Consider the following 19,300-nt stretch of genomic DNA (forward strand, 5'->3'; position numbering starts at 1 on the left):
TAGCGAGAGACTAAGTGGACGGGGCCTGAGAGGTGAGGTGAAGGGGTGCAAGAATGCAGATTTCATACTCTTTCAGATAATGAGATTAGGGAGGGACATGCCGTCTGAAGCAGGAATTCCAGCGATTCTGTTTCCACCCACAGGCCTTGGCTGATCTGCCAAGGTGCTCGGTTCTTTTTATCTCTCTACTTCCCCAGCTCTTACCTTACTTTTCTTTCTGAAGAAATTGTGCAAGGAAAAAAGAAATGTATTTTGACCTAGATAATGAATTTGACTTCTTGACATTTTCTTGACATGTAACTAGTTAGATTGCAGGACGTCCACTTTTAAAAAGGCTTTATTGATGAATAACTCTTTTAGTTTATTCTTAGCTAAAAACACTTAGTTCTTTCAAAAATATCTGTGCTCATTGATGTATATTTACTTAGTAAATATTATACTCAAGTAATAAAGTATTCTCGTGAGTGTATAATATGCCATTGAAAATACACACGGGTAAGGGCTTCTAATTTCGGTCGCCATGTTGCCCCTCCATCTTGAAAGTACATTAGCCAAAGAGGGACATACCCATTAATTCAAGCTTACGTTGGAGTTAACAATCATGGATGAGGTCAAATGGAAAGCCATGTTAATCTTGGACTACATTGGCCACCGTAGGAGTTAAAATGAAATCGGAATTGAGAGGAACAGAAACTAATATTCACTGGATGGTCATATACCTTTTCACTGCTAGATGGTAAAAATCACACAGTATAGCTTTAAGGAATAGTTCAATCAAGGAAAGATAAAAGTGTGTCATGTACAGTACTTTTGAGCCTGTATTTTGCTCAATACTAGTCTATAGTGTGATTTATATTGCCAAACTCCAAAAAGGACAGAAAATAGTAAAGGGATAGTTCACCCACAAATGAAAATTCTGTCATCATCAAGTTATTCCAAGCCTATTTAACTTTATTTCTTGTGCTAAACACAAAAGAAGATATTTTGAAGAATATGGGTAACCAAACAGTTGACTTCCATAGTATGGACAATAAATACCTTATGGTATGGTTACTGGCATTCTTCAGAATATTTTTGTTTGTGTTCAGCAGAAGAAAGTAATTCATACATGTTTGGAACAACTTGAGGGTGAGTAAATGAGGACAGAATTTTGATTCTTGGGAGAAGGCAATACTTGGCAATCAGCTATACAGAAATACTATCCACATGACTCTTATACTGTAGATGCCTATCCCAATGGTTCAATGTTATTGTGACTTATCGTGCTTTTCACCATTCATTTTCCTTGTATGTAAAAACAGCACTCGAGAAATATGGTACGATTTATTCATGCCATGTCTCTTATCGTCCGGTTCATTTATTTCATTTTGTTTGTTTTATTTTAGTTTAATTGTCAGTTGGACTTAATTAAAAACAAGTATTTGCTTACCAATATCAGCCACAATTATAATGTATTAATGCGTCCCTAAACTTGTTGAAAAATATATGTATTTTTTTTAGTTTTGGGGTGAACAATTCCTTTGACATAAATTACTATTATTTTCAACTACCCCCTGAAATTTTAATAAATTTCATGAATAATTTATTTAAAGAATATTTTTGTATAAAAAATGAGGAAACTCTGCTATCTCTGCTGTATAAAATTACCCAACCATTCAGCCAGCGTGTCTGTATTTTTGCCTTGTATATTAAGTATAGTGTGTGTGTGGTACATGCAGGGCACACGTCTTTCTCTTTGTGAGGCTGTCTGTGTGTCGTCTGGTGACTCTGGTAGCTTGTGGCTGTTTTTGTCTGGTGCAGGTAACATGAGCGCTTTGGGTGACTGGGCTCATCCAATCTATCCTTTCGACCATAATGAAAGTTGACAAGATCCATCGTCCCACCCATTTTTCCATTGCAATGGGAAACAATATCTGGAGAATACATGTCCTCCTGCATGGCATATACAAAAGAATGACTTCCGGCTCTTTAGATTTCATCCCCTTTTTGTAACGTTAGCTCACTTTTGTCATTTTGTCAGGACAAGGTGGTCAGTCACTTCAAAGCTCTGCACAAAATGAGTAGACAAAATGTCAGCTGGGAAGGTGCCTTCTTTGTGTGGGAGTAAATGTATAGAGGATGAGGACCTGTGCAGACGTGTCAGTGTGTTCTTGTGTTAACCTGCTCAGCATTCCTCTCTGAGGAGCCGTACGGAGTGGGGAAAGAATCCACAGCTCTGAGCTATACATTTCCAGCACTTGCACTTTATTAGCCTGTTATGTGAGAACGGGCACTGGATAAACCAGATGTCTGCCACTTTTTCCTGAATTCCTGCTGTCATTATGTGTGTAGACGATCTCAGGTTTCACTCTGCTTTATGTCAGACCTCTCATGGCTATAAATAACAATCTGTAACTCTTCCGTTTTGTAATCCAATCAGATTTGTGCCATTCGCTGCATTTTGTAAATCGATTATGTCTTCCTGCTTTTGAAATCTATACAGAGGGATCCAAAAGGTCTGGGATTGACAATGTAGGGATTTATTTATGTTACGTCTGTGGCTGATGCTGATAAGATAATTATTGTATTTATACTAAAATAATATAAAAAATATTACTGACGTAAAAAAGAAATCATGATTTTATGTTATTTAAATATATATATACTTATTGTATATTTTATGTTATAGAGTAGTATTATTGAAATAAATTGTCTGCTCTGTGGTTCCTTTCATTTGTATTTGTCACCTCACTATTTAAATCACCTTGTGCGGTTAGTGTGGCATGTTTCTCTGATTTGCACACCATGTTGTATGGAGCTTTTCAGCACTTTAATGAGCCTCTCTTGAGCAGTGAGAGTCAAGCCTACCCATAAGCCCCAGTCCCTATGGAAACATAAGTGGCCATTGTTTGCAGAGGGTGCGTTTGCCGAATGCAAACCGGAGACGAGCCCAAAATTCTAGGGCAGGCTGACCATGCTTGCACAGCAGGAGAGCACCCTCCATTGCTTATTCTCTCCCAACCCTTCTCTTTTTCCCTTATCCCAGACACAGCATCACTATTAATGGAATTAGCTTTGCTTTGGGATCGGGCTACGGAAGTTTAAAACGAAATGGTTGTAAATACATGAATACAGAAAACCATTTTGTGCATTTTAGCAGGGCAGGTAAAAATCTGAATCAGATAGTTTTAAGTTGACTTAAACTAAAAGTTGAATATTTTTAAATCATATTCTTAATTATAAAATAAATAAGCTTATTATTCTTCACATTTACATTGAGTAGCCTACAATCTGAACTTGTCTTTAATTTACTGTAATATGCTGTTTTCGGGCATTGTGCTTGTGAGAATGGAGATTCAATTTCAGTATTATTACTGTATAAGTGAGTGTTGTTTTTAGAAGTTTGATGAGAGACTTTTGAAAGTTTGACTCTGAAACCTAGAACTTCTTCAATGGTTATTGTCTTGGATTCTTGCAGAGGTGCTATTTGTTTGTGTCCACAGTACTTTGTTTCCATAAATGGGAGTGCATTTGTGCTAGACGAGTGAAACATTTCTCAGCAGTGACATCCAGCTACGTTCCCTTTGAAAACAAATGAAGATAAATAATTGGATCGGCTAGTCTCTGACGGGTACATTTGATTACTCCCAAGTTACTTGATGTTCTGCCCTCTGAACTGATGTACAGATGAGCAAAAACAAATCTCCTATTGTCAAGCAATGTATTCCCTTGAATGGATAGATGAGCACAAGGCCTCATATGGGCCAAGAAAGCTTTTCGTTGTCTCCGTCTTAATGCTTCACTGCAGCAGTTAATACTAAATGTGGCCCTCTGAACTCGATGAACTCCGGCAGATTATTGCAGACATCTTTAGACTCCAATGCCTGAAACAATGGTCATCCAGTAGGTTCACGAAGGGTGAATGTTTCCATCACTTACAACATTGTTGATGAAACCCCAGCCAGACGTCCTCATTATTGTAGTAGTGTGTATACTGAAAACACAAACGCACACACATGAATCATCAGTCAGGAACAAGTGGAAGTTTAGTCTGGTGCTGATTCCACTAAGATAATGATCCAAGACTGTGCAACGTCTGTTTTCTGTCCCAGTAAACATGTTAATTTCATGCTTGTATGTTGAAATTTAATTTAGTTTAGCTAATATGATTAACATGGGATAGGGACATATCTATTTGACATATCTGCACATCCTTTAATATTTCCACCTCTGGTTTTGTGCTATTCCCAGCATTATTAATAGCACAAGTTATAGTCATTTGAAAGAAACAACTATAACTCAAACTGAAATAGCTCTTTATTAAACTCTGCACTGAGATAAAAAGGCAAGAATTAAATAAAATTGTTCTGCCAATTTGTACTAGTTTTTGAAAACTTAGTAGAGGTAATGATTTTTTATTTTTTTTATTTTAGTGCAAATAAAGAGACCATCTTTTAACTGTACACTCTAAAAAATGATGTGTTGGATTTACTTAAAATATATATGCACCATTTTTGCATCATACTTTTTAAGTAATCCCAACTTGGAATAATTTTACTTAAAATTAACAAGAAAATCTTTGTTATATGTACTTAATTATTTGAGTTCACGCAACATTCTTTACTTAAAAATGTATGCATCACGTTACATATATTTTTAAGTAAAGAATGTCACGTGAACTCAAATATTTAAGTTTATTTTATGTAAAATTATACCAAGTTAAAAATTTACTTAATTAAATGATTACGGATTACTTAAAAAGTATGACGCAAAAATGGTGCATATATCTTTTAAGTAAATCCAACACAGTGCAGGCCATGTGAGATCAAAACAAATCTTAGTTCTGTTTACTTAACATTTAAGCTCATTTATATATAAAAAATAAGACAATTAAATCAGTTGAACCAACCATTTTAACTTATTTTAGATCTTCAGCTTACATGTCTTAAAATAAATTAAACATGCAAATTACACACAATAAAGCATTTCACTTTATTATTTATTTTTTGCCCAAAACTTTTAAATTGCATCTTAAAATATATTAAAATAGAAAATAGTTGTTAAAATAATAATAATAATAGTCACAATATTACAGTTTTTTCTTGGATCAAAGAAATGAAGGCTTGGTGGGCAGAAGATATATAGGCCTATATATTTATTTTTTTCAAAAATCAATAAAAACAATTAAATGTAACAAATTAGTCCATTATTAAATGCCTATAAATATAAAAATTTGTCTATTAATATCTATTAATTTAAACAAAACAGAAGGTAATTAATGACTTTTGTCCAGAGGTTTTGAACGAATCTCTTCAGTAACTACTGCAAAACAGTAAAGATCTACAATCTTTATTTGAAGCTAAACTTTTGTTTAAAGGGTATTTACTTATTTTGATAATAATTTTGAAGGTTTAATTTACTGAATGTCGCTGTCATTTAGGAATAATATTGTGCTAGAATCAAGATTGCCATTATTTAATGATAAATTGTGCACACGGAGCTGTAGGCAATGTGTTTTTGAATGTAATATTTATGTTAACGTTAACCCGCGCCCAAAGCCCCCTTCCCCACAATCCATGTATAGATAGAGAATATGGGAATTTGTAAATATGCAAGGTACATTTGTTTTATCCAAAAACAACTCGCTAACAAAGTAGGCCTATAATCTAGGCTATCCGTGGGGGAGAAAGAGCCGTCCGAATTGGTAACCGAACGCGTCAAACACGTCGCGTCTAGTTAGATGCTTGAATCTTCCGCAGCCCGCTCAAGTTCAAATTTTTCTACCGAGGAAGACTTTCGCGGCAAACGAGTCACCCAATTCGCGACGCCCGGCGCGAATGATGCGTCTTCGCGTCTTTGCATTGACTATGAATGTAATCTGCTATCGCAAGTAATTAAATTCACGTTCTGTGTGAACACACCATTAATGCATAAGCCAACATCATGGCCATATATTTTGAAAAAACACAATATACTCTTCAAATACTCGCGTGCAAAACACTTGTTTCCTTCATTAACATGTAGACTACAAACGTTTACATTCGTAAGTAACACTTTTCTAATTGTTGATGCACAATTTGTAGCAATTCTGAAATTCAGTTAAAAGTAAATTTCTTGACCAAAAATGCAATAAATGATCATGTGTAGGCCTAAGTACAAAAAATAAGCTTACCTCTTCTCAACGTCTTCACATGTGCTGTGAAATAAAATGGCTTAATTTTTGTCTGGATAGGCATCACGGGAAATTGCATATCACGTGGCTCATATAGTACTTAAAATGATATGCTAGATTTACTTAATTTTGACGCAAGTTGACATGCCTTATGTATTTTTCATTTTATTTATACATACATTTAAGTGCACCTAGTAACTTATATTTTTGTGTTACACACACTATATATTTTAAGTAAACGTTGAAAAGTTATGAATACTTAATTTTTTATGTTTGATCCAATTACTTTTATAAGTAATGGTTGTTCAGCCAACGAATCGTTTTTTAGAGTGTACAATGCCAATTACCATTGTATTTAAAATATCCATGAAAACTACAAACTGTGAATTCCATAGTACATTAATACTGTAAATATTCAGGAATAATTGGATTATTTTCATTAATTCATTTTATTTTAAGCAAGTTGTCCAAAAATATTTAGGAACCTGAACACTGTATGTGCTAGTTGAGCCTTTAGGTTTTTCCTCTTTTATTCTCTTTTTTATTTTATTTGTTATGTTTTATATTGGGAATTGATCAGTCTTTGCATTTAAGAAAGTAGTACCTTGAATCTTTCCAACATTATTTGTATGTTGACAACAAGCGTTAGGTGGGTTGGAGTCTGTGAGATTAGCTGTACTAGAGCGACAGTTCCTCTACGGTCATTACTTTTAATCCAGTCATTATCTTTGCCGTTTCACATGATGTTCATTCCTTCAGTTCTCTAGTATTATGCTGTCATTTATACTGTATTTAGCCTTTAGATGGGCATATGAGTCACTTGGCGATATTCTTTTTCCCAAGGTACGTAGAACGTCACTTTTCTGCTTTCTAAAAAGCTGCTCTATTATGTCCATGTAAAGCAGCCACTGCTTTCAGACAAGTCAGATCCTCCACTTAATCAGAGCTCATTTGACAGTCAGAAAAGCAAGCGAAAAAGAGTTTGTATGCAGTGCAGGTGCCAAAAAGACTGGATTTAACATCCCGCCTCTGTTATCTGCTACTTTTTGAACTTCTAAGCAGTAATGTTGACCTCAAAGGGGAGACATGGAAGGAGCAGTGCGTCTTGGGAAGTGCTCCATGAATCGCTGCTTTCATTAGGTAAATGCGATGCTGAAACTGCATTACTTTTGATGACCCTTTGATCTGTCAGCAGGTCGAGGGTCTTACTTTGAATTATATAAATAAAAAGGAGGGGATGCTCTGAAGGAAGAGAAGATACCAACAATCTCTGACAGTGCAGAAACCCAAGAAAGAAAACGGAGGGTTGAGCTGTTTCTGCTTGATTGGTTTTCTGTCTTCTGTCCAGTAACTGAATGTTTAATCAGCTTCCTTATTCCCAGCGAGAACACTTAGAGCGATTGCTTCTGAGGTGACCTCTATCAGTCGGGATGCTGAGTGCTTATTGGTGCACCTCCGGATAATAACGTGTCTTCAGCACTGCAGTGCCTCTAATGGTTGTGCATTACATCATATGTTCTCGTCATCTTCATTTCCTATAGCAATGCAGATGATCCACCATCTTGAGAGAGGACGAAAGAAGAGTCTGATTTCCCAATTAATCCCGCTGTATTAATAGGTAAAGGTGGCTTCACCCCATTAAGTTGAACGGCATTTTACACCGTTTTCTTTAGCGGAAAATAAATAAGGTGCAGACTTCATTAATTTTATATGAACTACAAGACATGAAAAAATGATAAAGATTAATTGCAACCTTTTCGAGGGACTGCTTTATCTTTAAGCAGACGAGGGAGAGACAAGGAGAGACCTCTGCTCTAATCAGTTCTGATGAATAGCGAGGCAGTTTAATCATCTATACCTGACGTGCTTATGTATGATTGGGCTCTGCTGGAGATTGAATCAATTTTTCTTATTTTTTTGGGAACGTTATAGAAAGTTTTCAAATTTGATGGCCACTTTCAGTAAGGCTTAATTGAAGAATGCAATTAAACATACTTATTTTATATTTATAATTATAATAATGGGTTGACATTAACACTCAGCAGTGGCGTGTAACGCAGTCACTCCTACTAGCCACTTTGGCAGGTTGAATTTTATATATAATATATACATATATTTTTCAATTATATATGGGAGGTTTTTGGCTCTACATGGAGGCTATAGAATCTAGCCAGGGCTGGGTCTGCCTCCTCTCTACCTGGTCTCTAAAAGGTATGGTAGGAACCTTGGGCACATATCCGGGCCGGGGTCTCAGGACAACAATCCTGTCTACCAAATGTCCTGTCAACGTTGTCTACCAGGAAAACGTCAGCTGGTCCAAATTCTAGGGACGATTCATCGATCGAAATCACTGCTGGTCCCCTAACCTCTTGATAGAAGCCAGCGCTAACAGGAACACTGTCTGTGCATTGGCTCGTTTAGTTTCTCTTGAAGTAGAATTGTCTCTTTGCAAAGATCCCATTTCTGTCGGATCCCTCTGACAAACGTTTTGGAGTGACTGACATGAGAGGACTGTTTAAATTGTACATAATATTATTGTTTTACAATCAAATACATTTAACATTGAGCATAAGAGACTTCTTTTAAAAATGCTCCAAAAAATCGTACTGACCCCAAACTTCTAAACTGTGTATATAATAAAAATGTATTATAGAGCTGGTAAGTCCCGCCCATCCGTAAAACTCCAAGTCAACATGACATCATGACTTTTGCGTAAACATATACGCCACTTTCGAGTCAGGTGGCGTGTTATCTCTACGCATTTTGAGCTATCTGCGTGTATGCGTGTATGTCTACGCCATTAACGTCCGCGTCATTCCGCGTGTCCGTACACGCGCGTCAAATAAATATATAAATGCATAAATGCCATTAAAACATAAATGCCATTAACCCCAGTGACGGTTAAGTTTAGGGATGGGGTTGAGGTAAGTCATATCTTTTTTTTTACCTAGGATGGTAAGGGAGCAGTCATAAATGCCATTAACCTCAGTGACGGTTAGGTTTAGGGACGGGGTTGAGGTAAGTCCTACATTTATATAACGTTAAGTCAACGGCGTTCATAAACACGCTGAAAGGCGATTATGCGTCTTGATAGCACGCCAAAAATGGAAATACGAATTGGCGTGTCATACACACGCTACTTCATGAGATCAGCCTGTCCAAGTGAACCTCTAGGTTGAAAAAGCGTCAATGCAAGTGAATGAGAGAAAATAATTCTTTTCTGATCCCGTTTGAATTGTGCCATGAATGTAACATATGTTGTCTGTGAATTTTTTTAATATAATTTCTCATGTAACGAGTTTGACAGTATATTGTATGATTCTTTGGCTAGCAGTTGTGGAATAGACATAACGAGAAAGACTACACGTCGCATATGTGACGTCGCCGCATAACACACATGAAAATTCTACCCGCTAAATTGTAGCATTCTTTACACGAAACATTATATAAAAAATTCACAGACAACATATGTTACATTCATTGCAAAATTCAAACGGGACTAGAAAATAATTATTTTCTCTCATTCACTTGCATTGACGATTTTTCAACCTAGAGGTCGAGCGGGGCTAGCTGAAGGGGCGGGACTTACCAGCTCTATATGTTAATATAATTATTATTTATTACATACAGTATATCAGTATTAACCTATCCATACTCTTCACTAGTGCAAAAAGTGAACGGTGTGAATCAGACTAGAAATTCTTCCAGAGGAGAAGGTTTTATTGCTCCAGAAGTATTGTCAAACATAATTGTGGCTTAACTAACGTCTTGTTCGTACGTGCAATGAGAACTACATTAACATCCCAAAAGCTCAATTTAATTACGAGCCCCAATAAGCCAGTCATCCTCAGGCTGTTGTGTGTGTGGGTGCATTTTTGTATTGCCTGGGGTCGTGCTGATTCATGCTAATACAAGGTCGTGCCCCCGCGGCTGCTAGGAGACCCGAGCGGAGCTGACATATTTATGTGCCATTTGATTGGGAAGATTAAAAGCAGTTTGCTTTAATAGCAGGGGTTTTAGTGCCATTAAATGAGTCTATTTGGTTGGAGGCATGGAGCTGCTCTCTCACAAGTGGATTCACCCTCGTTAGCACAGCGCATGAAAAATGATTAGCGTAATAAAATCCTGCCAAGAGAGAGAGGACCAGGAAGGATGCAGTGTTATTCTAGCCACCTTCATTAAAGATGGTTTAATGCTACCGTACCCAAATGAACATGGGACATTTTGTTTGAATTGTTTAGTGTTTAGTCCGTTAATGTACATTTCACTGTTTATAAACAGTATATATATATATATATATATATATAACACACACACACAAACTACACAAATAAACGAAAGAAAAAATATGCTGGATTGTGTTCATCATGTATACAGTAGTCAACATTTAAAGTGGATCAAAACCTTTCATCAAAGTTACATGAATTTTGAACAATACCTGTGCTTGTTAACTTTTTTGATTCACTTCAAATGTTGACTACTATATATATATATATATATGCTTATCAGCCTCTTGCAGACCCCAGTTTGAAAATTTTTCTCTGGAATGCCTTAATGTCTCTGTACAAGAGCAAATGAGGAGGTGTGTAAGCTGTCTGTTAAGGCTTTTACTTTCCCACTGTCTATAAATTCTCTTTAGCATGTCTGTGGGTGGGATACCCATCATCACTCATAGCAGGCTGTAAAAATCAACGTTGTAAAGCTGCTGATAACCCCGCTGTCTCTCTGCTCCCAGGCATGGTGTGGGAGACTGTGATGTGGCGAGGTTTTAACTGGAGGGCTTTCAGAAACTCTGTGTCACGACCAGTGATTGAATCTGTGTGTCTAAACTAAAATAAGTCCTGGTCCTTTCTCCAGCTGCTTTTAATGAGCCGGGTGTCTCGAGCCGATTTATAGCTTAGAGTAAATCGAATTTGTGTTGTAGCTTCACCAGATCGATCACTTAAATTTGTTTGCTGCCAGTGAGTGGACAACTTGTCACAAAGTTATCATTTGTGCCCAAATAGACAGATTTCGGAGAATTTTAACCTCTCATTTATAAGTGAGAATAACAGCTTAAACACTGCTTGATTTAAGGCCGAACTTTTCTCTTACATGTATGTCGCCTTGTGGATGTTCTTAGAGTATTTAATATAACCACTCACACTAAATGAAACAAGACAGTCCTAAAATGATATGATGGGTATTAGAGCCGTATAGTGTGAAATTGCACTTATGTGAGTGCATGTTGAATGAAAGAGATCCTTTTGCATTTCCATCCATGTCAGATTGTGAGTACCGCCTGTGGACTGTGAATGCAAATGAAGATGGAAGTCCATCCATCTATTCATGTCGATTGATCAATTGTATTGGTGCAGTTCTAGTCTGATATTTTGTGTGAGCAGTAGTGTTAAAAATAGCAGGGTCTTATTATTTACATACCCTTATTATGTTACCTGCTTATTCTCAAAGCCTGTTTGAGTTTAAGAGGATTTAACAGGATTGTTTGGTCATGATTACACAATGGAATAGGTTTTTTTTTTTTTTTTTTTTTTTTTTTGCCAAATCGCTCCCACTTGAACATTGAATGGAGAATAGCCAAGCCACATGACTTCATGGCTCCGTTTAACTCAGAAAATGAGCTGATTTACATAAAGAGGAAAGTCTGAAAAGTGTGAAATGCAAAAGAAATCTAATGTAGAGGGCACTTAATGTAGAATAGTCTCAGAAGCTCTCACAAATGGAAATGGGGTCCATGACCTTTAGCTCTTGAGTTAAGTAGTGTCAAGGCTTCTGCAGGCAGAAGAGGGTCTGAAACGCATAGATAGCACAAGTAACATTTGAGAGTTAGCTGTGTCACTGGAAGGGTAATTGATCTATGGTCTGTATAAATTACAGAAAGTTGTCTTCTCTAGTGACAGCTAGCACAAAAGATAATGATGTTGCTTTTAGTTCTTTCTGAAGTGAAACTTCAAGTTTCCATATCATTGCAACAGAAAGTTTGGGACATATCAAAGGCATTTAAAAAAGAAAGACTTTGCTACATTGGTTTTAAATTCTTCAGCCTCCTCTTCCTTATCCACCTTTATCCATGCACTTGTGTCCTCAATGTTTGGACCTCAGTGTTTGGGGGCCTGTTCAGGGGAAACTATAGTTGTACTGCTGTGCAGTGACACAAAACACCCAAACCCCCCTGAAAGTTCAATAAGCTCTTTGTTTTCTGTATTAACGCTGCAGTTCAACTGCCCTCTCTACTGTGACTCGCAAGCAACTTTTAGACTTTCACTTTTATTGTGACCTGCCAAACCCACTGGGCCTAGACTATTTGTCACCGACTTAATTTGATTGATGTGAGTTTGATCTCAAAGCAACGCTTATGCAAAGTTATGCAAGGATGTATAGAAATGTATATAATTTTTTTAGAGGTTTCAAATAATAGCTTTTTATTCTTTAATACAGGGGTTTTCACATTTTTGTTTATAGTTTAGCCTATTTTATTTCTTATTTTATTTTTCTCTGAAGATTTTCACTGACCCCTAGTGCACCCTCTTTTTTAAAGGAATAAGTATACAGATACAAAAAGGTGCCTCCACCAATTACGTGCACCGTGTCTGCAAACGGATGAAAGCCGCATGAGAAGCAGAAATGTAAAACCCCACCTTCCTGTCTGATGGGAAGCCCCTCGCTGCAAATTTATTGAATGCCCTTGTACTATACTTGTATAGATGCCAGGTCACAGAACTTGCGTAGTCAACATGCTCATAAATAACTCAATGTTTTCTTCTCCATTAATGGTCGACCAATTATCGGTCTGGCCGATTATCGGCGCCGATATTAAGCAGTTTTATGGTTATCGGTATCGGCTATTTTCAAAACCAATTTGCCGATAAAAAGTTTTTATTTTGAAATGCGCTATATTTGGATCTAACGCAACCACATCTGTCTGAACTCACCACTCTGTAGATTAGACTTATGTCCCCACACATCTGATTTGTTGGGAGCCATGAGTCCGGCGGACATCAACACGGAAAGCTGAAGGCACTAAAAGTTTTGCACTCCTGCTGACTGGAGCGGCTTCACTTATCAGTTGTCTCTCAAAGTTAAGGCAGCAGCTGACTTTGCTGAAGAAGCAATAAATTACTACACTGAAGTTGCAATATATCTTAATAATAGAGCCCTGTGATTTTCGCGATGCAAAAAAAAGACAAAATCCAGTCATAAAAACGGAATTTACTGTATAAAGCGGAATATCACGGAATTTGTCAACTTTTTGATGAATTAATAGAAAGCATGTCAGTACAAATCAAATCGAATTTCAAAGCGCATAAAGACTATTTCAATATGAATCCTGCGTGTCTCTAAATGAATAGCGCAGACACGTGATTTACCACACACCGGCACGGGAGCACATATTAACGCTTGCGCTATTTTCAGCCTCATTCGCATCATTATATGAGGACATGATGGCATAATCATCATCTCCAGAGTTACTTAATCACTTCATGAGCTTTTTAATGCTTCAACTGAGAAAAGTTATCGTCATATCATCTCATAAACACACAGAAACTCAAAGATCACCACGGCAACCCGTCAAAATTAAAGTTCGTTTTTTCATAGGGCCCTAAAAGTGTTAGTTTTGTTAAACTGTAAATGAATTGAATAAGTTTGATGATTTCAATTAATTAGAAATGCTTTTTGATTCCTAAAATGTAATTTATACATTAAAATAGTCTTTAAGTTTTACAAAATGCACTTTTTAAGTTATTATTATTATTATTATTATTATTAACAGTTCTCAGATTCAAAGATATATTTAAAATCATTTAATTTAAAGAAAGTATTTGTCAAAACCTTTTGTTATCCTGAATTTTGACATTAATTTACATTTTTATAGCAGACATACTGTATATCGGTTAAAAATATCGGTTATCGGTCTATTTGATGAGTAATAATCGGTATCGGCATCGGCCCTGAAAATCACATATCGGTCAACCCCTATTCTCCATTTATTTCTTATCAGCTCCATCTCCAGTTTACCACTGTCTGGAAGCCTGAGTCATAAACAACATTTTTGGGAAGCAAAACAAAACATCCTGGTCTATTTTTTCCATATAATAGAGGTCCAAAATGACGCAAGACATCAGAAAAGTGACCATACAACTTGTGGTTAATAATTCAAGTTTGCGGAATGGTCATTCTCTCCATTTTCTTGCTGAAATATTTTTTCCCTTTAGGTAAAAAAGGGCTATTTCCCATGCAGGGATTATAAATGATGAGTGAGATGGAAGGTCTAATGGAGTGGAGGAGATGAGGATTGTTAGCCAGTTATGAATACAACCGTCACAGGTGTAGGTTTAAGTGAGGATTTAGTCAGTCAGAACATATTGTTAAAGACTTTGCCTATGGCTGGTTTAATAATGCCTTGTTGTGGAGTGGCTGTCTGCTGTATTTTGCGTAGGTAAATTCAGTCTCTCACACACACACACTCATGCTTTATAGATGAGACCTGGGTTGCTGTCTGTATTAGTTACCCGCAGTCTGCATCAGAGTGAAGGTTGATATGGGGACAGCATGAGCGCATGGAACAAGGATTTGTGCTTGTGTGACGACAGCCAGGTGCTTTATTCATAATGGAGCGATCTACGGGAGCTGGAAGTGTGATTTTTATAGCCAGTCTTTTGTCTGGGAAAAATATCGGCGTCATCATAAATAAAACTGTATCGTCTTGCATCATTTACTGCCTCTGGCTTTTTTACTTCACATTTTAACGGTCCTAAAAATAGATTTCAGTTTTCTTGATGCAACATTTCTTTCCTGATTATTTTATTTTGGAGTGTTAGGATTAGGTTAGTACCTTTTCATTTTGTTTATTAACATTATGTTCCAAACATAATGCTAGAGTTTGTTAAATGTGTGCGGTCCCAGACAGTAGGTAATCTGTTTTCGTGACGGCTCAGCTTCATCAGATATCACCTCTCTATCTTGAGCTTTTATGTGTGCACCTCATTCTGTCCCACTTTCTTCCACCCCATGATTCTTCAGTCACTTTAGTGTTGTCTGCTTTGCCACTAACCAATGCTAACCAGTGTTTTTCTTGTCTCTCTCTCTCTCTTAATTTTTCCTCCTGAAGATCATAGAATGATCATTGCAGGTAAGCACCGCTTTTACTAACTACTTGTATGCTTAATCTCCGGCTTGCTTAGATGTTTTACTCTCAAATCCCAGAGCCTGAAACTTATCTACGGCTCAATCGGCGGGATTGCTTTATAAACTTCCTTTCTTAGTGGGGCAAACAGCCAAGGTGTTTTTACTTGTGTTTGCATTCCACAATGCTTTGGAATCATTCCTCCCACCCAGCATTGTTGTCACCCGTATTAAGCGTAGAGCGTTATCCGCCACTGTCCTATCAGCGGGAAAGGGCCAGGATAGAGAGCCTCTTTGAGTTGGTGTCTTGTGAGCAATCTGAAAGCCTGTGAAGAATGAGCAGGGCCTCTTTTTTCAAAAAGTGGGTGATCGCTGTGCCAGGCTTTAATTGAAAATGGTGGTAATGAGTGTGTGAAAGATCAATGTGGTCTCCGTGCACACAATCTGCAGCCAAACCCCTGGAGTGTGGTTAAATGATGGAGGGCCCTTCCCCGTTCACCCTGTGCACTAATAACGTTTTAGCAAACGGGAACAGGGGAATTTTTCTCTCCCAGGAGACTCAATGAGAAGAATCAATGAGTGTGTACCATGTCCGAAAGTCAGCACGATGAGAGGAAATAGAGACGGATAAAGAGAGTGATGGTTGAAAGGGAATGGACTCCTGTGCTAGGAGAGAGAAGTTATTCAATGAAAGACAATAGCCCCTCCATAGGGTCTCTCACTTTTTCTTTTTAGATTTGTGTGCTGCTTTAAACAGGCTAAATCTGAAACTGAGCGACGTAGGAGATGTAGGTGAGCTCTTGGAAATCAGTGGTAGTTATTTCCAGTAAGCTAATGGAGAACAATTAACATTTATATTTATCAGATGCAAATCGAATGATGGAAATGATTTGATAAATATAAAAAATAAAATAAAGTACAGGGTCATTATTCATTAACAATGCTTTGAAACCGCAAGTCTGTAGAATGCACAATGTCATGTTCTGACTTTGAAAGTTCTGCGTTTACACTTATTTCATTCAATCATAGACTTTTGAATTTGAAGTTTAATAATCACTTTAGGCTGTATCACAATTCCTGTTTTTTAAATTCCCAAATTTAAGACCTTATAATGTATTTAATACTTTTTATGACCTCTCTAAAAACTTGCTGAGGACCTGCACTTTTTATTCTCACACGTATTATTAAATGCATTTTACAGTTCGCACACATCTTTTTAGTCACAAAATTAAGTGAAATGCTCACTGTCATGCCCTGCAATATCAGATTTTTTTTAAACGTTTTTATTGTTACAATGTTGGTAGTCGATAATATGTAAATGAACATCGTTTACTCGTCCGTGTTACCTGTACCAAGAAACTTGCGTTTATTTGTTATCGAAAACCCTGGAGCTGTTAAAAGTCAACCGGATTAACTTTTGACAGATTCCAGGGCGTTCTTGGAAACTACAGATTACGGACAGTCGGTATCGATTGAGGTTATTAACAGAAAAGTTATTGTAACGATTTTTACTGATTACCGATTATTATGAATTATATTGTACTATGTCTACTCTTAGCAATATGGTAAACATAGAATGCTATTTCAACAGCTTTCTTTCATGAACGTGATGGTTGGGTAGAACTGATGGAATAGCAGTTTCTTTCAGTTTTTCCCCTCCGGTTTGGCCTACAACACCACGTTCATGGTCATCCAATTACAAACAGGTTTTTTAGATATTGTGTTTTGACGTTTCATCCGTATTTACGATCATTTATCCACAGCCTCCAACGCGCTGGATCCTTCACTTGAAACCGAAAGTAACTACAGTAAATTTTTGCGTAGCAGTGATTTAATTTTGTTCGCTTTTCTATTGTATAGGCAGCCAAGTTTTATTGAAAGCCTATTTTGCCAGTGGTGTACGGGAGTAGTGCTTATGGAAGAAGTATTTTTGTGAAAGTTGAGGAATCAGCTGTTAGAATAAAAATGTTAAGATCCTTTCACCAATAACTCTTTCCTCACTAGCATAAAAAAGAAAGAAGAAAAAAGCTGCCATCATTTTTGGGAATTTTGTACAAAAATCTCATGGAAAATTTGTCATAAATGCTGGACAATTCTGTCAATAAACCTTATGGCTCTTTTCCACTGCACAGTACCAGCTCGATTTGCCTCGACTCGAGTCGCAACGAGGAACGAAAGGTGTTGCTATGACCAGTGTTGGGAGTAACGCATTACAAAAGTAATACATTACAGTAACATATTACTTTTTGCTGTAACGCAGTAGTGTAAGGCATTACTAATCAATTTTCAGTAATATTTTACTCGTTACATGTTCAGTGAGGCTTGTATTACATTTGTATTACAGTGAGGCTTGACTTTTAGTTTTAATTGTAAAAAAAAAAATAAGTTACCTGTTTGTGGTCAGTCAATAGCCACGCGTGGTGTCCAAGTTTGTAAATAAAGGCTAATATATATGTATAGCGAAATGCACATTTCATTTCATAAGTAGAGAGCAGTCTGTTTTCTTTCATTTTGAATTGTTCTGTTTACAAATAGACATTTCAGTATAGATATATTTTTCAGGTCTGTGGAGTAGGCTATACTTATAGGCTGAGTTTCGGTATAGCCTAATTTTGGCTATTTATGAGACGCGCACCAGCACACCCCCGCGCCTTATCTAATAGGCTATTGTCTGCTTTTACTTCTTAAAGGCAACAGACTATGTGAAGGTTTTAAAGCAGTCTTTTAGTGCCAGTTCAGAGCGGTCACATCTGTAAATTTGTTTTTCCTCATAAATGCGAACACGAAAACTAAAATAAAATGAATATTTTAAGTTCTATGGAGACTGGACAGCCAACCCTTCCTCATCTGATTTGCGCAGTGTAATTAACAGAATTACAAAAACTATAGTTTGCCTCTTATTTTTTGTCACGCATGAATGTAGTTACAGCCACAAAGTTAAGTTCTACTTCTGTAGTTATTTTGGTAAAAGTAACTCAAAAGTAATACATGAGTAATGTAACGCATTACAATTCTGAGGCAGTAATATTGTAAGGTAATGAATTACTTTTAAATAACAGTAACAAGTAATACCTAATGTATTACAGTTTGGAAGTAACTTGCACAACACTGGCTATGACGACCGGGTACAATTTGTGTCGGTACTGTCTGCCATGGAAAACGGAGCGAAAAGCGAGCAGAGTCGATGCGAGCAGAGTTGAGCTGGTACTGGTAATAGAAAAGCGGCCTTATTCACCTTATTCACATCTTTTATTTTTAACAGGAATGAAAGCGAGACTGTGAGGGATAGACATACACCTCTTCAGGGTTTTTTTGGATTGTTCTACAACATGATCTGTGGAAAATGATCAGTGATCAGGGAGCTTTATATGGCTTCGAACAGCAGAGGCCATTGAAAACATATTAAAGGGTTAGTTCACCCAAAAATGAAAATTCTGTCAGTATTTACTCACCCTCATGTTGTTCCAACCCCGTAAGACCTTCGTTCATCTTCGGAACACAAATTAAGATATTTAGGATATTAAAATCGCTTCTGCATACAGTCCATAGGCTTCTTGAGGGACTGGATCTTGCTGTCCTCGAAAAGTAATTGAAGACATCGTTAAAATAGTCCAAGTGACTACAGGGGCTCAATCTTAAGTTTATCAAACGACGAGAACACTTTTGTGCGCAAAAAAACAACAAAAATAACGACTTTATTTCAACTATTCACTTCCTTCTCCATAAGCCTATAGTCCGTTAACGTAGTGTGATTGCGTAGAGCTACGTCACACGTAGGCTCACTATTGGTCGACGCTGGTCATGTGTGTGTGATGCGTGTGACGTACAATAACAGAAGCTTACGCTATTAAACTAGTTAGCTGACTCGCGCAGAGGGAGAAATAAACCAATAGTTGAAATAAAGTCGTTATTTTTGTTGTTTTTTTGCGCACAAAAGTGTTCTCGTCGTTTGATAAACTTAAGATTGAGCCCCTGTAGTCACTTGGACTATTTTAACGATGTCTTTTATGACTTTTCGGGGACAGC

General features: G+C 37.0%; 1 protein-coding gene across 11 annotated transcripts in view; it reads left to right on the forward strand.

The window, feature by feature from the left end:
- Positions 1 to 19,300, forward strand: part of agrn (agrin) — a 238,248-nt gene that overhangs the window by 47,248 nt on the left and 171,700 nt on the right. For 8 of the 11 annotated variants that reach the window (XM_089124604.1, XM_089124603.1, XM_089124607.1 and 5 more), the window contains exon 3: positions 15,261 to 15,281. The exons of the other annotated variants lie outside the window; for them this stretch is intronic. In XM_089124604.1, the coding sequence (XP_088980730.1) occupies positions 15,261 to 15,281 (21 nt within the window). The remainder of the gene's footprint in view (positions 1 to 15,260; positions 15,282 to 19,300) is intronic. 11 annotated transcript variants of the gene reach the window in all.

The sequence above is a fragment of the Pimephales promelas genome, chromosome 20 (genome assembly GCF_988280905.1).
Source record: "Pimephales promelas chromosome 20, fPimPro1.hap1.1, whole genome shotgun sequence".
Lineage (NCBI taxonomy): Eukaryota > Metazoa > Chordata > Actinopteri > Cypriniformes > Leuciscidae > Pimephales > Pimephales promelas.